This window comes from Toxotes jaculatrix, chromosome 2 (genome assembly GCF_017976425.1).
Source record: "Toxotes jaculatrix isolate fToxJac2 chromosome 2, fToxJac2.pri, whole genome shotgun sequence".
Lineage (NCBI taxonomy): Eukaryota > Metazoa > Chordata > Actinopteri > Toxotidae > Toxotes > Toxotes jaculatrix.
Genome location: NC_054395.1, coordinates 28,581,498 through 28,601,656, shown reverse-complemented (window position 1 = coordinate 28,601,656; position 20,159 = coordinate 28,581,498). Strand labels below are relative to the sequence as shown.

The 20,159-nt window shown below is 40.8% G+C and overlaps 1 protein-coding gene across 7 annotated transcripts in view; it reads left to right on the top strand.

Annotated features, from left to right (window-relative positions):
* rgs19 (regulator of G protein signaling 19) overlaps positions 1-19,494 on the top strand; it is a 28,258-nt gene extending 8,764 nt beyond the window's left edge. For 3 of the 7 annotated variants that reach the window (XM_041056400.1, XM_041056418.1, XM_041056427.1), the window contains 5 exons: positions 11,445-11,617; positions 12,631-12,729; positions 14,305-14,539; positions 15,651-15,704; positions 16,040-19,494. In XM_041056400.1, the coding sequence (XP_040912334.1) occupies positions 11,445-11,617; positions 12,631-12,729; positions 14,305-14,539; positions 15,651-15,704; positions 16,040-16,228 (750 nt within the window). In that variant the 3' untranslated portion in view covers positions 16,229-19,494. Of the gene's footprint in view, positions 1-755; positions 910-11,444; positions 11,618-12,630; positions 12,730-14,304; positions 14,540-15,650; positions 15,705-16,039 lie in introns of those variants that run through there. The other 4 variants (XM_041056456.1, XM_041056410.1, XM_041056436.1 and 1 more) reach the window with 4 other exon arrangements.
* Positions 19,495-20,159: the final 665 nt, after the last annotated feature.

Below are 20,159 nucleotides of genomic sequence, written 5' to 3'. Positions count from 1 at the left end.
GGGCAGGAAAGTTGAGTTCTTCCACATCAGAGGAGAAGAACCATTTCTTTGTGGATCTGGCTTTGTACATGTGGGCACAGTCATGTTGAGACAGGAAACAGTTTGAAAGTTTGAAGGAGTTTGAAGCAGTTTGAAGCAGTGTGGCTGTAGCATTCAGATTTCCCCTTTTTGGAACTAATGGACCCAAATCACAAAAACCAGACCCAGACCAAAAGTACACAGAAGTATGTGGACAGGATTGTCTGCATAATGTTGGTGATATAATGGGAATGCTCAGACAATCAGAAGAAAGCAAGCTGCTCTCAGCAGTCCTGCAAACAGCTGCCCTCTTCTTTATTGTCCGTCTATTAAAGAACAAGGAGAAAGACACGGCGGCGTTGTTGAGATGTTCCTATGTGATGCGTAGATGCCTGGAGCATTTGCGTAGCTTGAGGGATTCCTTTAGTTAAAGTCTGGTGTGAAACAGAGGGAGACTTTGACAAGTCTAGACTGGACTCCAGTTGTGTCCAAGTTCAGAGAAAGAAGGAATGTAAATGCTGGTTTTTAGTAGCTTTTCCCTTTAAGCCATAATGGCATGAATAGGCCCATGCAGTCATGACGAGTAGGGTTGGGTTGGTGTGTGTGCGCGTGTGTGTGTGTCTGATTCATCAAGTTTCAGAAAGAAACTAAGAAGCCCTGTGTGTCACAATACCACTGACTCTGTTTCCTCCCTCTCTCTCCTTCTCTCTCTCTCTCTCTCTCTCCATCTTTTCTCGTTGCCTTGGACTGCCTTTCGTCTCTCTTCCTCCTTTACTGGAGTGAAGGTGCGTTGATTGATGGAATCACCATAGCTATTAGCAAAAGAAGGGGCCGTTTGTTCTTTCGTTCAGTCGTCCATCGTTGATCCACCATTGAATCGTCTCGTCTCCGGTGAGCTCTGCTGCGGCACAAAGTTTATTGAACAGGGTTTGGTTATTTTGTACAGTCTTAGAAGTTGTGACTTTACAGCTCAACAGAACGTGGCAGTACCAGTTTTTTTTTTCCTCTCTGGCTGCTCATCCTGTAAACTTAGACAAGTTCTGTCGATGAGAGTGTTTGCCAAACTAAATGTAACTTCATTACTCAAATTTACGATTTAATAACCCCTCCGTGTGTTCTTGAGGAAACACTCTGCTCTCTCTCTGATGAAACTCTTTCAACACCCTGTTTGATAAACTTGAAAATGCATTGTCATCAAGCTTTAAACAAGGCTGTTTTTCTCAGTTCCTGAAAAGTGGATATCGTGGGGATATGTGGCTTTGCATGTTTTGGCTGAGTAACGACAGATAAATTACAAGTTTTACATGTTCCAGATCAGAAAGTTTCAGATGGATTTCCATGCAGGCTTCACTTAAGTTTATTGTTTATGTGATTTCCTATTTGTTACCTGGGAAACAGCTTCTGTATAAAAAAAGTAAGGTAAGATTGGTAGATGTTTACACTTGTAGTACATACTATGAATAATACATTAGATCCAACACAAGAAAATCATTTTAAAAAGATTACCTGGTCTCAAGTGTTAGCAAGTTTATTGGTACTAAAATGGTTTGATATAATGTAAAGTTTAGGCAGAGACTGCCGTACCATCATATGAATACTGTGTAAGTGTTGGATACTGACGGCTGTGCAGAGTTTCAGCGTCTTGAGAAAGTGTTACCGTTGTGTTCTTATTCTAAATCTTGTTGTCATACGAATGTTCCCATTTGGATTCATACACTCTCTTAACTGAGGAAACTTGTCATCAGTCACTCGCTCCAGCTTGATGAATGCTACCTGTTCACGAGAAGGTGTGTGCGCTCTGCTGAGACTTTGCATAATCGACGCCCCTAAAATTGAGGACAAGCTTCATTCACAAAAATGTTACCAAGGAGTTAAAAGAAGAATATCACATTGCAAAGCTTCTCTTAAGTTCAAGTCCTGTTGTCAGAAATTAGCAAAGTTGAAAAAAAAAATCAGTAGTGCCAGTTGTCTTATTAGAGGACTCCAAACAGTTGAAAGATATTAATCATAGAGCTGCCAGTGACAGAAGTAAAGAGGGAATGTTGTGATGGTGTGACACGAAGTTAGATGCTAAAAACATCTTTCTAAAGCAAAGGACTCGATGACTAACATGAGAGGTGGTCATGGGAACATGACAGTTATAGAGGTATTAGACGAAAGCAGATGATGTTGGACAGAGACCTGCATAAAGTCCATGAGGCAGCTGTCAGAGTGAGAGAAAAGTGGTTATAAAAATCATTCAGTCTGTTTTTTCTTTTCCCTGCGTTCTGTCCTGTGTGGCAACAGTCAGCGTACAACAAGTCTGGATGACTTATGAAGTTTGTTTTTTTTTCCTCTGGAATGACTGGTATCTGCCACTTAAGAGTACATCTGTTTGTGGGCTCGTTGCATGAGGTTCAGTGCATTTAAAGGGCCAGTCCACCCAATTGACCAAAAAAAAATACTCCCCCCCAACTTATCATCAGTGTTATTTAGCCATGCCTCTGCGCCTGTTACAGTAGAGAAGAATAGAATTTCTTTTGTGATGGTCGAAGCACAGAGAAATGGCTTTTAAAAAACTGTATCAAGTCTTTCCTGTAACCTTTATTACATTTTATTTTATTACATTTTGTCACTAAGTTTTTTTCCTTGTTTTTTACAGTTTTAGTGGGATGTTAACATGCTCTTGAAATGGATGTGTTGCAGCTTGCACAGCTGTAGTGGTGTGTGTGTCTGTGTGTCTGTGTCTGTGTCTGTGTGTTTGTGGAGCCATTGTTGACACGTGTATATACTTGCAATTGTATGAGCATGATAGTGTGTTTGTGCACTATAACTTTGAAATCACGTTTAATTAGTTGAAGCTTGATTTTGTGTGTGTGTCTGCATGTGTGTGTGTGTTTACACAGGCTTGTCCATATAAGGAGAGGAGATGAATTTGGGGGCTGATATGGTTTGTCGGCGCAGCCCTCTGGGGAAAAACCTTGAATCTGTCACCACACAGTGCTGTTAGCCTGGATTTATAGACCCACTTACTGTGTGTGTGTGTGTGTGTGTGTTAGACTGTTGTAAAATGAGAGGGAGTTTTAGTGTGAAAGCGAGGGAGTGCGTGTGACATTTTGAAAGAGAGTAAATGAGGAGAGACAGATCAAGAGCGAGAGGAGCATACTGTATAAAGTGTGTGTGTGTGTGTGTGTGTGTGTTAAACAGTGCATTAGTGAAGCTTTAGTAGTGTTCAACATGTCAGGGCAGGAGTTTGGAAAAGCTCCTGTCCTCCACAAAACCTCTTTTTCCTGCACTGGATCTGGGGTTTGACTCACTGAAATCCACATGTGGTGTTTCTAAGAGTAACTATGAAAAAACGAGAAGCACAAGTTGCAAAGCAACCATAAAACATTTAGCTGTTGTCTTTACCTACAGTAACTTACAGGCTTTAGAACAGTGAATTTACTGTGTAACTGAGAGAAAATGGCACCAACTCATCTCGCGCTGAAAATGTGATGTTGGCTAAGCAGAGGTGATACACAAAGGTGACAGAATGAGGCTCGACAGGGGAATTAAGCATCACAAAGAAGACGTGAGCTTTTGCACTGCATTGCGGATGTGTTTGGTTATGAGTTATAAACTGAAACATCAATCGATCGATTACGTGATCAGAGGACTATAAATTTAATTGGCATCATATTATTTTACATTAAAAAATCTTTGTACTGTTGGCTGCACAAAACATGACATTTGACGATGTTGGTGTTGAGGGGGCTCTGAGGTCATTTTTAAGTGTTCACCTCACTGTGATCACACACTCACAGAATTACCTCATGAACAAAACATGAGAGAACATGACATGACATTTAGTTAGAATTGGACGACTCGCTGCTGTCTGTTTAAATTCCTTATTTCCAAGTGTTGTGTGTAGTGTTGCATAAGTCAAATTTGTTGGAAATGGGCCAGTGAAAAGTTTTGATTAACCACTGCAGGCGGAGGAAAAGTTCATGACTGTAGTGACTGAAGTAGGGATGTCCTGATTTGATCAGCAGGGTTGGGGTTAGGGTTAGGGGTCAGAGAATTAAGATCCTATCCAAATCCTATCCTATCCAAATATTTCTTCAGACCACTGCACAGTTTTTATAGTCATTTTCATGTTAAAATAACAATTCAGCTGTGTGGCAAAATATTTTTAGCATTCAACAGGTGAGGATCGCTCCAAGTTTACAGCTAAATCTCCATGAACAATGCTCCTGTTCCTCAAACCTGCAGTCGAGGAGTATACATTTAATTGGCATCATATTGTTTTACATTAAAAATCTTTGTACTGTTGGCTGCACAAAACATGACATTTGAAGATGTTGGTGTTGAGGGGACTCTGAGGTCTTTTTTAAGTGTTAACCTCACTGCCATCATAATATCACACCAAAATGGCTGCATGTGGCAGATTTTTATTCCCTGTCACTGAGCAAAAAAAGTAGCCCCAAGTCAGCTCTGTAAACATGGTCAAACGCTCCCATGTAGCCTCAAGGACAAGAAACTAGTAAGAGGATATACTGAACAACCGAGGATCAGTCAGCTCTCTGTGGTTTTCACTGTGTTTTTCCATGTGTTGTTTTGTTTTTAAAATCAAACTTTGTTCATTTAGAGAAATCCTGGGGAGACTGGGAACATAGTGACAACATAACCTAACTTTTGTGTTTTTAAGGGTAGAAAGTCACAGTCTGAAATTAAATTCAACATCAACAATAATCATACTCGTAAAATAAATTAAGGCAATTTATTTGTTGATTGTAGAAATCAAGTCTCTTGTCCAGAACAAACTATTCTACAGAGCAGAACTTATTCGGCCTACACTGACAGATGTCCTTTTCATTTCGCATCCCACCATCACCCATTCATTTATTCCTTTGAACAGCTAGAAAAAAATCTGGTGAGGACCCTCTCTTTCTTCACTAATGCGTCCTGTGTCCTCTATGACACTCATTACAGAGTGAACTCTGTACTCTTTCCAGTATTCAGCAGAAAATATGCTACAGTTAACAAAACTCTTACATTTTAGGGTTCTGTAATGTAAAATATTAAACCTCCAACACACACACACACATGTGCATGCACAGAGAAGCAGCAGCTGGATACAGAAACAGCAGTTGTTGCACTGGTTGTCTAAAGGTGGCACATGTCAGAATTGCAGTGCTTTGACTTTCATTGCCTGTAGATGGCGCACATTGGCTGCTGCTACTGTTACCTCTCAGTTTGTCCTGAGAGTTCTTCCTCTGAGGAGCAGGACTGTAAATTTTGGTCTGACAGCGACCCCAGAGGAAGGTTCAGGAAGTCACCATCGTCCTCCTTGGTGTGTCTTCCTGTCCCTGTTGTTCTCTGTATCTTTTGTCTGTCCTGATTAGTTGACAGTCTGATGAATGCAAATGTCCATAACTGACTGAGTGATGTCCGTGACTGACTGACTGAGTGATGAAGTTACACCACTGGTGGGCCAAGCGTTGGAGTTTCCCCATTGGCTGTTGCTCTTTCAAAATAAAATTGTGCAAACAGCTTGTATTACATCAATGGTGAGGCGGGGGGTGGGGGGGTGGCGGGGGCAGTGTTGCTGGTCTGGCACCTTAGACTAGATTCACCGACTTTTCAGACCCTCTCTTCTCAAAACACCACCTAATGACAAAACCAAACAACTCTTAGGGCGAATTCTTAGCTACTTTCTGTAGAAGAAAGCCGCCAGTATCGTCCCATGACCCACGTGTCTCATTCAGATGATCGAGCGGCAGCTGACGTAGACGTGAACAAGCTCCTGACATGAGTGATCATTTTACTAGTAAATACATCCACAGCACAGCCGTTGGCTTTAACTTTTCTGTGTAGTTATTTTGTCAGACGACATCACGGTTATAAAATCAGGATTTTTGCAGTGTCACTAACGTACATCTTAACTCGCCGCGTTTCAGTCACTATTTCAGACTTGTCCCGTTGTTTGACAATAGAAAAACCTGTAAATGAGAACAGCTTGATTTATCTTTTATTATTATTTCAGCTGTATTGAATGACTTCAACAAACAGATAAAGATCTGAAACCAGCTGAGACAAGGCAGAACGCTAATATAATGCAATGACATCACGAATATGCTAATTAGCGCATCGCATCATCTAGCGAATGTGCTTTAGCTACTTTCCATATTTATACTCTTTCTCACTTACGTCCCCTTTCTCTGTCATTTCATCTCGCTGTCTCTTGATCTGTCATTGTGACCCTCACCTCACACACACACACACACACACACTACCCACAGAGGGCCGTTGGTGATCAGGTGGTGAGATTATGGAACAGTAATCTCTCAGATTAATACTTCAAGTGAGCGCTTAATTACTTAAACCCTGCTGGCAGGCGCAGCTGTGCGCGTGTATTTGTGTGTGTGTGTGTTGGTAAATGTACATGCAGGACACAAAAGCCCTGGCAGTGTCTCGCTCTGAATTTAAATTTCATCTTGCTTTATTGGCATGGTATGCGAGTCCATCTGTGCTGCCAAAGCATGCAGAGCTGCCGAACAAACCGGTGCAGCACAAGGAAGGTGATCACAGTGAAGTTGCAACGACTTCGATTGATGATAGCGCACACGGTGTGTTATGTGTGCCCTTAAATGTACAGTATGAATGGGATCGTTTTCATTAATACAATCATGTTAGTGAATGTACGGAGACCAAGAGGCTCTGAGAGGAGGAAGAGCTTTGTGTCTCTGCAGAGAGGAGTTGTGTGGTATGTCTGTTTGACTGACGGGTGTCTGAGCCTATCAAACAATCACACCTACAGAGACAACATAGCAGGCAGTCTCTGTGCAGCTAAATCTGTAGCTCTGTGGGTGTGTTGAGCCTGTAATTTACATACTGTGCTCTGCATACTCGGACAGTTGTTTGATGTAAGTGCTGTGCAGCTTGGCTTGGCTTCGTCAAGCAGCTGTGGTAGATGTGCTGAGCAGCACTGCAGCATAAAGTTGTGAAAATTGCTCGAAGTTGTTCCCTGGTTTAGCTAGCTATCTGAGGCGCACGCTAATGCCAAACTACCACCTTCAGCAAAAGCAGCGAGCAGCTGCTCGGCTAACGCAGGCCGGGAGCTGAGAGTCAGACAGCCAGCTGCAGTTTTTGATAGACCTGGAAATAGACACAACGTCGTAAAACCTGGCTGCTTTGTCACCTCTGCGCCGCTGGCCAATCACGGCGTGAAGCGGCCGTGAATGTCAGATTATCGGTTTAGGAAACTTGCTGTAATGGTTGGACACAGTCCGTGCCTATTCTGATGCCGGAAAGGTCTGGGGCGGAGCGTAGGACATTGTGACTACGGAAATTAAATGAGAATCCGTCTGCTTTTTCTCCTCTTCAGTAATGATAGCCTGTGCCCTTAAGCAAGGCATTTACACCCCTAACTGGTCCATTTGAGTTTCTTACTGGCCAGCGTGTGTGTGTGTTCACGTGTGTTCATGTGTGTCTGTGTAGTAGAGCATTGCGAGAAAACGGCATGTGTGCTTGGTCAACCTTACCAGGATAAATAAAGGTTAAAAAATATTTACAGAGATGGAGTTGAGATGATAAGGATGCGAACTGCCGTGTGTGTGTGTGTGTGTGTGTGTGTGTGTCTTTCTGTAGTTGTGTGGATAGATTTTGGTTTGAAACCATCACTGTGAGTATCCTCAGAAGTTCACGGGGCTGTTTTAGGCTTCAGACTTGTTTGTAAGCTTCAGGATAGAACCAGGTTTTGGTTTGGGTGAGTGCTGGGGTTGGACATTATGTCAACGAGTGTCCTCACAACTAATGTAAGACAAGAATGTGTGTGTGTGTGTGTGTGTGTTTGTGTGATTTCTGAGTCTTTCTAATGTCATCTAGTTTAATCAGATTAACACTCCAACTCAAATCCTGTTAAATACACACACACACACACACACACACACACACACACAGAACAACACGAGGAATAAAAGAGGAAGGAAGTGAGACATCTGCTCCAAAGGAACCATACGCATTAGTTCATTCTTTTTTCTTTCTTTTTTGTAAAGTCTTTTTCTGTCTTTCTCCATTACTTTTTCTTCGTAGTCTTTTTTTCTCTTTTTCTGTCTTTCCAATCAAAATTGTTAATTCACCTTCCTTCCTGTTAGGTCATCGCCTCCAGAAAACACGAATTCTCATGTGCACTTTTTGTACAGACTTGCCTTTTCACACACGGTCACACACACACACACACACACACACACACACACAAACAAAGGCAGAAATCTGATAGCTCTGTGTTATAAAAGATAGTGCGGGTGATAAAAGAGAGGAAGGGAGTGTTCCTCTGTCTCTGCTCTGACAGAGGCAGGTAAACGGCGACATTAGTGCTGTGTGTGAGTGTGTGTGTAATTTGTGTGTGTTTCAGCAGTGAGTACACTCACACACACACACTGTACACCTGTCAGCAGCTCCACAGTTGGCTGCCTCGCTCGAACACACATTAACAGGAAAATATCAGTTCACTTTCAGTTGAAGTTGGTCTTCCTTCCCTCAGGCGCCGTTGTGGTCGCACACACCTGAAGCCCTGACCCCACCACCCCCGCCCCTTTTTAATTCACCTCTGATCAACTAGCATCTGCTGTTGTTTTTATTTTATATTTGGGGTTTTTTACTTATTGCCCATATTTGATTTTAAACGTCTAATTTTACCGCTTCGTTTCTTGTTCTCAGTGTAATCCTGTGCATCTGCTGAAGCTGAAGAATTTAAACAATCTTCGTTTCGTTCAGACTTTAAGACTAAACTGAGTGAGAGACGTAACATAGAATTTGCAGTGTTTTGTATTTGGCTTCTTGTTCTGGCTTTATGTTGAGTCATGGCTGAGTGTTATTAGCCACAGCACGCAGCAGAGCAGATTTTTATTTACATGAAAATGTTGCAGGTTACTGCTTTCATTGACTAATTTACAGTGTTACCAGTATCACCGACCGTTCTGTCACATTCACCCGCTCTCTGCAGTGTTGGCATCAAACACACACACACACACACACACACACACACACACACACACACACACACACAGGTCAGTGGCCCACATCCGTCCCCGTGCTGGCAGATACACAGAGTTGACAGCTGGAGTCTAATGTTAGCTGAGCCGTAGTTTCACCAGTTTAGAGAAATTTAAAAATAACAAATGCATCCAATCTAATGATGATTGTGTCGACGTGGAATTATCTGCCTGGCACACACTCAGCACTGTGTGTGTGTGTGTGCGTACTTGTGTGTGTTGCCTTGCTTTTCTTTGTAAGTCTGTGTGAACCTTTATGTGTGCTTTTTCACTGTGTACGTGTATATGTTTGTGTGCGACCATACATGTGTATATTTCCCCCTACAGCCGCCTTTAACTCTTTTTGGCCCAAAATAATGACTTGTAATAATGAGCTTGGAGCAGTGCTTTAAATATATACAGATAGGAAAGTTTTCTTTTTAATATTTGTAAAAAAACAAACAAAAAAATGTCTCTGAAAATCTCCAGCAACATCTGCAAATCCACTGATCCAGGGATTCAGGATCTTTAGTCTAGAACTCAAAGTAGAGGAACCTGAGTGTGTGTGTGTTCGTGTGTGTGTATGTGTGATTATTTTTGTGTGTGTTTGTGTGATCACAGCTCAATCACATGATGCATCACATTGCCCGGTCTGTCTCCATACCCGCTCTCTTTCACTTCCTCTGTTCTTCATGCTTTCTCTCTCTCTCTCTCTCTCTCTCTCTCTCTCTCTCTCTCTCTCCCTTGCTCTCTTCTTCCATACCCGCTCTGAGATTCTTAGATGCTATGGAATTTGTTTGTGTCCTCCTTCCTCTTTTACTCCATAATGTCTTCCTTGTCATCTGTCCCTTCGCTCTCTGTCTGTTTCTCTCAGTCCATTTGCTTATTCTTTCTCGCTGTCTCTCGCATCATAATTCAGCCTCCCTCTCGTTTGTTTCTTTTTTCCATCATTCTCTCTCCCCTTCTCCCATCTCACTCACTATTCGTGTAGAAAAAGCAAATGCTGACTTGAATGTGGCCAAGACTGAATCATGTACAGTTCTTTTTTTTGTTCATCTTAATCTGAATCTAAAGTTCATGTAAACAGCTTTATGTTCTGTTCAAAGGTTACACTGCAAAGAGGAGCTCTAACTTTGCCTTCAAGTCACTGAGATTTGCTGTGCTGCTTCATCTCACTGACAGATCTTTCTTTCTTCTCTGCTCTCCACTTTTCCTCTCCCTCCCATCTCAGTTTACAATTAAATTATTATTATAAGCGTGTCTGATAAACGGAGACAGAGAATGTAAAGAACAGTCTGGCAGGACTGAGACTAATGTACATGTTAACATCCAAAACCCAACCAACAACAATTATTGAAACCCTGCTCATGTATGTTTATTATTTTAAAATTTGTCTTTCACTGTGAACTTAAAATGATCCACCCTCCACACAGACAACACTGACACACACATGATTGCCATATTATCTGTGCTGTCTTAGTGTGATTACTGTAAACAAAGATGATCACGTGAAGGCAATTTTTAGCCTCTGCCGAACACCAGCGGTGTTGTTAGAGAGGACACTTTTCTATATGTTGGAAGACACTGTTGTACACTTGAAAACCTCCTTTCCATCTTTTTGCATGCTGTTAAACCAAAAGTCTGAAAAGTTGTACCCCTCATGTCCACTGGATGTGGCTGTGTCTCATCCTGATTGACCTGGAAATCATCTGTTGTCAGATAAAGCCTACTGAACTTTCCTAGACCTGTGCGAGGATCCACCTCTGCAGCTCCAGACTTTCAGGGTTTTTGAGAGCCTCTTGTGGGGTTTACAAAATTGTTCTAATGTCAAAATGAATTGATCCTTTGAGGTTAGATGTCACACCTTCAGTCACTTTGAAGTTTCTGTGGTATCCGTACATCATGAAATATTTTTAGATACTTATATTTTACATGTGTTGTTTTTCCATTTTATGCTACTTTAGGAATATTCTGTTCTTTTTGATGTTACTAAAGATCACATTATATGCATTATCTCAGAAAAAAAAGATTAGTGCAAATAAAAAATGAATGTGAATCTTTCCCACTTTCCCACCCAGGTTTATCTTGTGACCTGGGCTTGACCCATAATTTCTGAACCACTAAAATATTTAACAGTATACAAAGTAGACTAAACTACAATAGCTACACCTCAATCAGGTACAATATTAAAATACTACCTCTGCACAGTATTACATTAATGTAATACATAATAATGTGTTAGAATTCAGGACTTAAACTTGTATTAAAGTATTTTTACATTGTGGTATGGATGTTTTTACTTAATTAAAAGATCTGAATACTTCTTCCACCACTGTAAATGACTTATTATGATTCTCTCTCTCTCTCTCTCTCTCTCTCTCTCTCTCTCTCTCTCTCTCTCTCTCTCTCTTTCTCTCTCTCCCTCTGCAGTACACAGGTCCGATCCCGGCCGAGCGAGGGGGCGAGCTGGCCATGGGGGGAGGTCGCAGCGAGACCTCGGCACTGAGCGGGGCGGCAGGGGGGCGGGGCATGACCACTACTCAGAATTCCCAGCGGCCCAACGCGTGCTGTTTCTGCTGGTGCTGCTGTTGCAGCTGCTCATGGTAGGAGACAAACACACACACACACACACACACACTAATGTAGGCTGACACACACTAGCAGAGGCAGGCTGGCTCGCTGGAAGTACTGTGGTCATGTTAACACAGCTGTAAAAAAAACATGACACAATGCTACCTTATTATTGTTGTAAATATGCCACATCTGCAAAGCTTGATGTTATGTGTCAACTTAACATGCAAGTTTCTTTACATTTGTCAAATAACAACAATGAAAAAAAGATTTAATAAAGTTCTATTTTAGTTTCTGTTTGAGGCAGATTTGGTTGTGGTGTCACAGTTGTTCTGGTGAAGAATGAATCTTTTTCGTTGTGTAACATTACACCTGTTCATTAGCACCTATAATTAGCGGCGATTATCACGCTTATATTCTTTAATTCACGCTAATATATTTCCTCACTGTCCAGTTATTTTTGCAGCAGAAATAGCTTTTCGTTATTTATTTTTGGAAAAATGAGACTTAGCTTATTAAAAGACATGCAGCCATGAGTTTATATGCATTAGAGCGTAGAGTACTCCAGAGTCATTTGCTTTGTAATCCCAGTCTAAGCACACACACAAACACACACACACAGGACAGACCTGCTCACAATCACACACTGAGCCTTAGTCAGCCAGTAGCTGTACAGTGATTAGGTCTCTTTAGTTCCCACAGGGGAACTAATTATTTATAGCACTCGCTCTCTTTGTCTGTTTTACACACACACACACACACACACACACACACACACACACACACACACACACACACAGAAGGTGTAGACACCTGTAGCTCCTGCTTTACCCTGCTGTTAACATAACTGTGGTTAGTGTTGTCATTAAATGGGGTTGTAACATCATTGTGTGTGACTGTGCATGTGTTTATAGTTCTGAGAGCAATTACTCTTCTGTCAGCTGTGGTGTGTGTGTGTGTGTGTGTGTGTGTGTGTGTGTGTGTGTGTGTGTGTGTGTGTGTGTGTGTGTGTGTTTCCTGTCTGAAAGCCGTTTTATCATGTCAGTCTCACTGTCAGGAATGAAGAGGAGAGACGGAGGCGGAGGAGGAGGAAGAGAATATCACAGGACACCAAGATGGAAACCATACCAAACTGTGAAGCTTGGTGAGTCTGCAGAGCTAAAACACACTGGGCTGGTTTATGTCAGTCCAGTTTCTTTGTTTGTTGAAAGGATCTTGAAAACTTGTTTTAGAAAATGTTAATCAAATTTGGTACAGGGTTGGTTTGGATTGTTGAATGAAAAAAAATAGAAATTAGCATAAAATACATTAACATTCTAATGTGTTACCTGTAGTGTGCTAACATTCCAGTTTTACTTACCGTTAATGTGCAATAAATAGCATCCAGTAAGTAAAAGTATAAGGCTGGTGATTTTCCATATTTCTCTTAATGTCAACAAGTCCCATGAAAACCATGTGGTCACCTTTTATACTTTCCAGCTTCCATACCCTCGTTAAGTAAATTTCTCACTATTTTACCTGGATGTTTGCACTGATTAGCATGTATTAGCATATTTAGCTGCTGGCTTATGACTTAATTGGCGTTTTCTGGTCACTGCTGATACAGATAGAGGACCGGAGCAGCTAATGTTAGGAACGCTGTTGCGGTGTGTTCCGTGCTCTCAGAGTCCGTTTATTGTGGGAATACTAGGCTACAATTTTATTTCGTCTCATTTTTTCTGTTTAAAAAGTCCGACATCGCATGGACAGAGCAGCTCCGTCAGTCAGCGGCTGCTGTTGTTTGTGTGCTGCTGTAACTGTAAGTGGATAGTGGGTGGAGGCAGCGGTGAAAGCCGGTAAATATTAACTATTAAACATTTTAATATTATCATTATTATTTTTATTGTTATCATTAATAATAATGCCGATAATAATAATGTTTTTAACGTTTTAATATATTTTATTAATATGAAATAATCATGATTGTTTCACAGTTGAATAATAGGCTAGAAATAAATTTCCCCCACACAAGTTGTAACGTTAACCTTAACTTTTAAGATGAGTTTTGGCGTATTTTTTGGCTTTATTTCTTATGTAGTATGACCTCAATAAAAGATTAATTATTATTTCAAGAGCTGTGGCGTTATAGTTTGTAAGGAATTTACATTCAGGTACGAACGCGGAAGCTCGTGGTAATAAGTAGCGATTAGCTCGATGCTAACATAATATGGAGAATCTCATTGACGGGATAGCGCATTAGCATTATTTAGCAAGTTTTACACACAAACGATAAACTAAAGCGGGACACTGTAACAGGAAAGTCATACAGGTAATTCACACACCAACAACATATTACTCACAGACTTATGTCCCTTCTACGTACAGCAGGAAGAAAATGAAGCTTCTGCCCCTCGGGAACGACACTGCTATAGCAAGGCTGAAATTGTGACACACACACAGATGTGTACAGGTGTGTCAGTAGTGATCGGAAAGTGTCACCTGACGTAGTTGGTGTGTAAGTAAGACAAAGTGAGACAAAAGATATAAAACAAGATGAAAACAGTATAAAACCTTTAGTTAAATCAGAAATGTGATGCTGAGGGAGTTAGTAAGTCTTTCTTATCTGACTGCAGTTCAAAAGCTTTGGATCATGAAAGTCATGGATCACATACACACAAATGAGTGAATTCATTCATAAATGAACAAATGAAGAGCCGCCTTTCCACCCTTCCTTCCTCAGCACCAAACCTTCAGTGGAAGAGATCCGGCTCTGGTCTCAGTCCTTTGACAAGCTGATGAGGAACCCGGCAGGCCGGAATGTTTTCCGGGAGTTCCTGCGGACGGAGTACAGCGAGGAGAACATGCTGTTCTGGCTGGCCTGCGAAGACCTCAAACAGGAAATCAACAAGAGCGCCATCGAGGAGAAGGCGCGCTCCATTTATGAGGACTATATTTCCATATTGTCGCCAAAAGAGGTAGGTCACACCTCTGTCTATAAAACAGTTTGAAGGACCACTCTGCTGAGTTTACACGTTTTGCCAATTTACTGCAAATACCAAGCACATTTTATTCTGTTTACAATGTCCGTGTTCAGAATGTATCGTGATGGACTGTGATTCAGGTTTAGGTTAGTGTGAGGGTCAGGGGTTAAGCTGTGACCGTTGAGGTTAGGGTACGGGGCGAGGGCAAGCATGTCAAGGAGGGTCCTCACAACTAATGTAAGACAAAAATATGTATGTGTGTTTAACAGTGGTTGCTGGAGGCTTGTCAGGCTCCATCACTAGAGTGTGTGTGTGTTTGTGTGTGTGTGTGTGTGTGTGTGTGTGTGTGTGTGTGTGTGTGTGTGTGTGTGTGTGTGTGTGTGTGTGTGTGTGTGTGTGTTGGCATGTTGGCATGTTTAGACACTAGTGTGTTTATATGTACAGTTGTCTGCATGTGTGTTAGTGTGTGTGTGGATAGTGTGTTTACTGGAAGCTATAAATTGCTGATCTCACCTTCTGGCAGTTGAGGCTTTTTATAGAAACACACACACACACACACACACACACACACACATACAGTAATACAGAGATATCCAGACGTGTGAGTTTGGCAGGGAAGATTCATGCCTGACTGTCTGTTTGCATGTCTGACCTTGGTATGCTGCCTATCTCTTTTTCCGTGTGTGTGTGTGTGTGTGTGTGTGTGTGTGTGTGTGTGTGTGTGTGTGTGTGTGTGTGTGTCTTTCCTAAAAAAAGAGCAGAGGGAAAACATAAGAGAAAGCTTGTCGTTCTATAAATATCTGCTGGTGCTGTGGTTGCAGGGCCACTCTGAGAGTGTGTCTATCTGTATGTAGTCGTGCCGCTATGGAAGTTTATTAACGACAAAACTACAGATCGATCACAAAACAACTTCAAAGTTTAATCAATCACTGTGAGTCCAGATCTGAGACAAGGACAGGTTTCAAGAACAGGATCCAGATTGTGCTGTTTTAAACCACCTCTGACAAGTGTTCTCGCTTTCCGAGGACATTAAAATGATTCATCTGTGGACAGAAAATTCATCAGCAATTATTTGGTAATCATTTAATCATTTTCTTTTTTTTAGTGCCAAAAAATTCTCAAGTTCCTGCTTCTAACTTGGAGGATTTGCCACAAACATGTATGCACTCACTTCAGTCCTTGTCATTGTAACTTTGACTAGTAGTTTTCAGTAGTCGTAGGAATTTCTATACTTAGACTGATATATATACACAGGTAGTGACAGATTCGTTGATCCAGCTTTACACCGTAGTTACACACATCATTACCAGAACTGAGACCAGCCTCACATCTGACTCTTCATGTTTACTGAACACAGAGTGGTTTGTCTTTGGAAAATGGTTATGTGTCATCTACGGTTTGTAGTTATACCAGAACATGAAAACCCTGCACTTTGTCCTTTAATGCTTCGTGTTCTTTTTCTTTTTTACTGAACCAAACTAAATCTCTCTCCAGGTGAGTCTGGACGCCCGGGTTCGAGAGGTGATCAACAGGAAGATGGAGGACCCGACACCTCACACGTTTGAAGACGCCCAGCTGCAGATCTACACGCTGATGCACAGGGACTCCTACCCTCGATTCCTCTCCTCCAACATCTACAAGTCGCTCATTCACGGCGGCTCACGTACCTCCTCAGAATCCTAGTCTCGCACCGCCTCCACCTCGTCCTCATCCTCTGATCCTACACATACAGGATTGATGCCAGACCCTTTCATCGCTTCTCCCTCACACTCCTCCCGGTCCAAAACGTCTCAAACATGATCAGACTCCTCCTCAGTTCACTTCTCCTTTACTCCAAATCCCAGATCTCTCCAACTACTGCCAAGACTTTCTCCTTTTTTCTTTTCTCTTCCACCTCATATCCTAAACTTTTAGTAGACCTGTTCTCTTCTTTCTCCTCTTCTCGACTCTTCTTTATTTCTCTTTCTCTTGACATTAAATCTTCCTTTTCATTCTTGTTCCTTTCTTTTTCCCGCCGATCATGAAGGACCTTTGAAAACAAGAAAACAAAAGTAAGTAAAGAAAAAAAAACAATTTCAGTTTTCATAATTTGGACAATAAAAGTTTCTATTTCATGCCCAGAAATATTTAAAATCTCCACAATTTGATTTTGTTGACTTGAAAAAAAAACTTAAACAGTAGTGAAACCATTAAAAGGACATGAAATTTATATTTGTGAAATTTTAATTAACATTGGCTCAGGTTTTAAAGTAGAACACATTACCTAGAAATTCATTTTTTTTTCTTTTTAAAGGTCAATATTAACATGCAGCTGACGTTTAAAAGGTCCGAGCAAACCCCGAGGACGACTGTTAGATGTGGTTCACAGCTTCGGCCAAAGCTAGTGGGTGGGCCAGCCTTTATAAAATCATCTTGAATAACGATATACCAAGGTCCACTTACTGACTGTTCCAAAGCTTTCAACCGCATCTCACAGTCTTCCTCAGCAGCTGCTGCTTCCACAGTTTGGAGGTGCAGAGCAAACTGAAAGCTTTAATTGACCATTTTTACACTAAAAAAAAAAAAAACAATAGATCTGTTTTCTCTGGTCAAACTACTGTTTCAAAGGTCAAGAATGAAGGTTTTTGGTCATGGTCCCTTTAATTTGGTTATTAATGATTTGAAACAAGGATATGTACGAAGCGGGGAAATTTTAAAGTACAGTATAAACTTTATTTTTTTCTTTCTTTCCTGTCAGGCCCGGTTTATAAATTTGCTGGTTTCAGTTTGTTTTCTCAGTCTGTCCTTAAAATTCCTGCTGAAGCTGCTGAACACACTTTACCTCCTCTGATCTTTGTCCTGGAATCAGTTTCTCTTCTCATAATTTCTGTTGTCTTCTGTCCTTCTACCTCCATCCTTCTACTCATCCATTCCTCCAGTGTTTTTCTATCTTCTCTTCCCTCATCTTTCTGGTGTTTCCTGCCTTTTTCCTGTCCTTCACCTTGATTTCATCTCCTGAACGGAAAAGGAAGTGATCTGGGATGTAAAAGTATTTCTTTGGGATATCTTCTGCTGTTACGTGGAGATGTTCGTATTACTTTGGGAGATTTTAATGCATTTCAATGGGAGAAATATTCTTCTGTGCCATGGATTCTTAGAGGATTTTTACCAATTAGCCCCTCCCCTCATGACTGTCCAGTCACCTTTAAGTCCCTGACTTCCGCCCACCTCATTGCCTTGTTTTTCATCTTTCCGCTGCCTCTACGTTGGGACTGACAGAAGGCAAAAATAAAAAAGACGGATGCTGTCTCATTCCCTGTCTTTCTTTTTTCTCTTTCTTTTTCTGTCTTTCAACTGGAAAACACAGGGTGCTCCCGCTTTGAACAACAAAAAATTTGTCTCTTATTTTTGTTGTTCACCCCACCCCCCCCACCTCCCTTTGTTTTGCTGGATTAATCATTTCACTCCTGTGATAAACAAACGGACGAATGGATGGATGCCACTTCCTTCCGACTACTGATTTACAAACAGACAAGATGTCTATTTTTTAAGAGAAAACTATATGGAACATTTTAATTATGTTGATTTTGTTTTGTTTTGTTTTTGTTTGTTTGTTTTTGTTTCTCCCATCCTCTCCCGTTCCTGGAGTATTTGCAAGAAGAGGAGGATTCCTCTGAGGCTGTACTGATCCCCACCCGAAACCACACCACAGACACTGCAATAAAACACTGGAGTTTAGAAAAACAACACACGTACATACACACGCACATGCACACATTTACAAAAATTTGTGTTGCTATACTTCTCGGGAACTTTCAATAACCTAATCAATACAATTCCGTCCCATCCTTTAATCCTGAGCGAGGTGCGTCAGCTACGTCAGGCTTGTTGTGTAATATTGCAGAATTTTAGAGAATCTGGGCTGTAAAACGTTTCTCATATTTGTCTCCATGACCCGTGCAGATGTCACTTTGGGCTCCAGTGAACATGTACTTTGTGTTTTTCACTCTTTTTTTTACATTTCATTAACTAATCGATCAAAAAAATAACGATTTTTTGTAATAAAAATATGTTTTAGTTGAAGCCGTAAATCACAGGCAAACTGTATTTTTTGACGTTAAACATCTGCTGCACCAGGCAAAGATTCAAATGCAAAACTCCTGGTAACTTATCAACTAAAAACAAACTATCAGAGAAGAAAGATCCACCGACAGTGAATTTGTTTTTCTGGATGGAGACGGAAGGAAAACATTAACATATGGAGGAAGAACTTTGAATCAAACTATGATACATTTCCTTTAGAGTATAAAATATAAAAAGTTGAAATGACTCTGAATATGTGTGGTTAAGTGTTTTAAACTTAGAGGTCTGAGTTTTCCCAATAAGTATGGTAATACAAACACACACACACACACACACACACACACACATACATACATACATACATACATACATACACACACACACACACACACACCAGGGTGGCCTACCTGGGCACTGCTGCTGCTGACCTCTGCCTTTGTGACCTCTCACCTTTGACCTCACCACTGTCCGTTGCCCTCTCGGGCGCCTGCTTCTGATTGGCAGCAGGAGCCACGGGGCTGATCTGTGGTTGGTCAATTCAGGAAGGGGAGTGGGAGGAAATCCCAGGTGCAAAAAAAATATATATAGATATATTAATGACAACTAATAAAAGTTATATATAGAAAAAAGAAGAAGATACCTATTATGTGAGATGGGATGCTTACATCCAGTGCTTCATGGGAAATGTAGTTTGAGGAAAACAAATGTTTGTAGTTGTCTGTGGAGGCAGAGACAACAGATTTAAAAAAAAAAAAAAAAGAGATACCTAGCTCTTAACCAGACTGGTCACTCAGAATGCATTTATCTTAGTATTGTTAATGTTATTTATTTTATATTTTGTTAAAACTGTGATTTTAATTGTACATATATAAACGGAAACCCTTGAACATCCAATGAGAAGCGGCTTCGATTGGTGTTTGTGTGAGCGATTTTTTTCTTCTCTCATCTTTTTCATCTGAAGTTCGTCGCAGCAGCTCGAGTCCATTTACTGTTTCTAAGAGAGGCTCAACCTTGAAACTGTCACAGCCTTTCTTTACCCTGCCTTTGATTTTATAAATGTTTTAGAGGTTTAGAGAAAGAATAATTAGAATAAGTGTTTAACAGTTTGGGTCTTATTTTTATTGCCCGACTGATGCTGGATTTTTGAGGCTGATGTCAGAAGGAAGTTTAAAAAGATGGTAACAACATATCAGCAGATAAGGTTTTGTTATGGTTTAACATAGATGCATAATATATACAATGCTGATATGAATCCCTTAGATTTAGTCTTGTTGGGACTTTTTGGCAGAAAAACAATGTAACAGTGACACTGTTTCTAAATTTTCTCAAGCCAGGTTAGTGCCATTCCTTATTATCGATTTACATCATACTAATATAAACTCATAATTGCCAAATTGTCTGTCTAGCTCCACTTATTTTCTGTAAGAATAGGTTACATCTGTAAAAAGACGTCCATCAGGTCAAGAACCATTAGCAGTCAGATTATTAAACAGTTAAAATAGTACAGCCAAACGTATTTTAGAGAGAAAACAAATATGAATATTAAAATTAT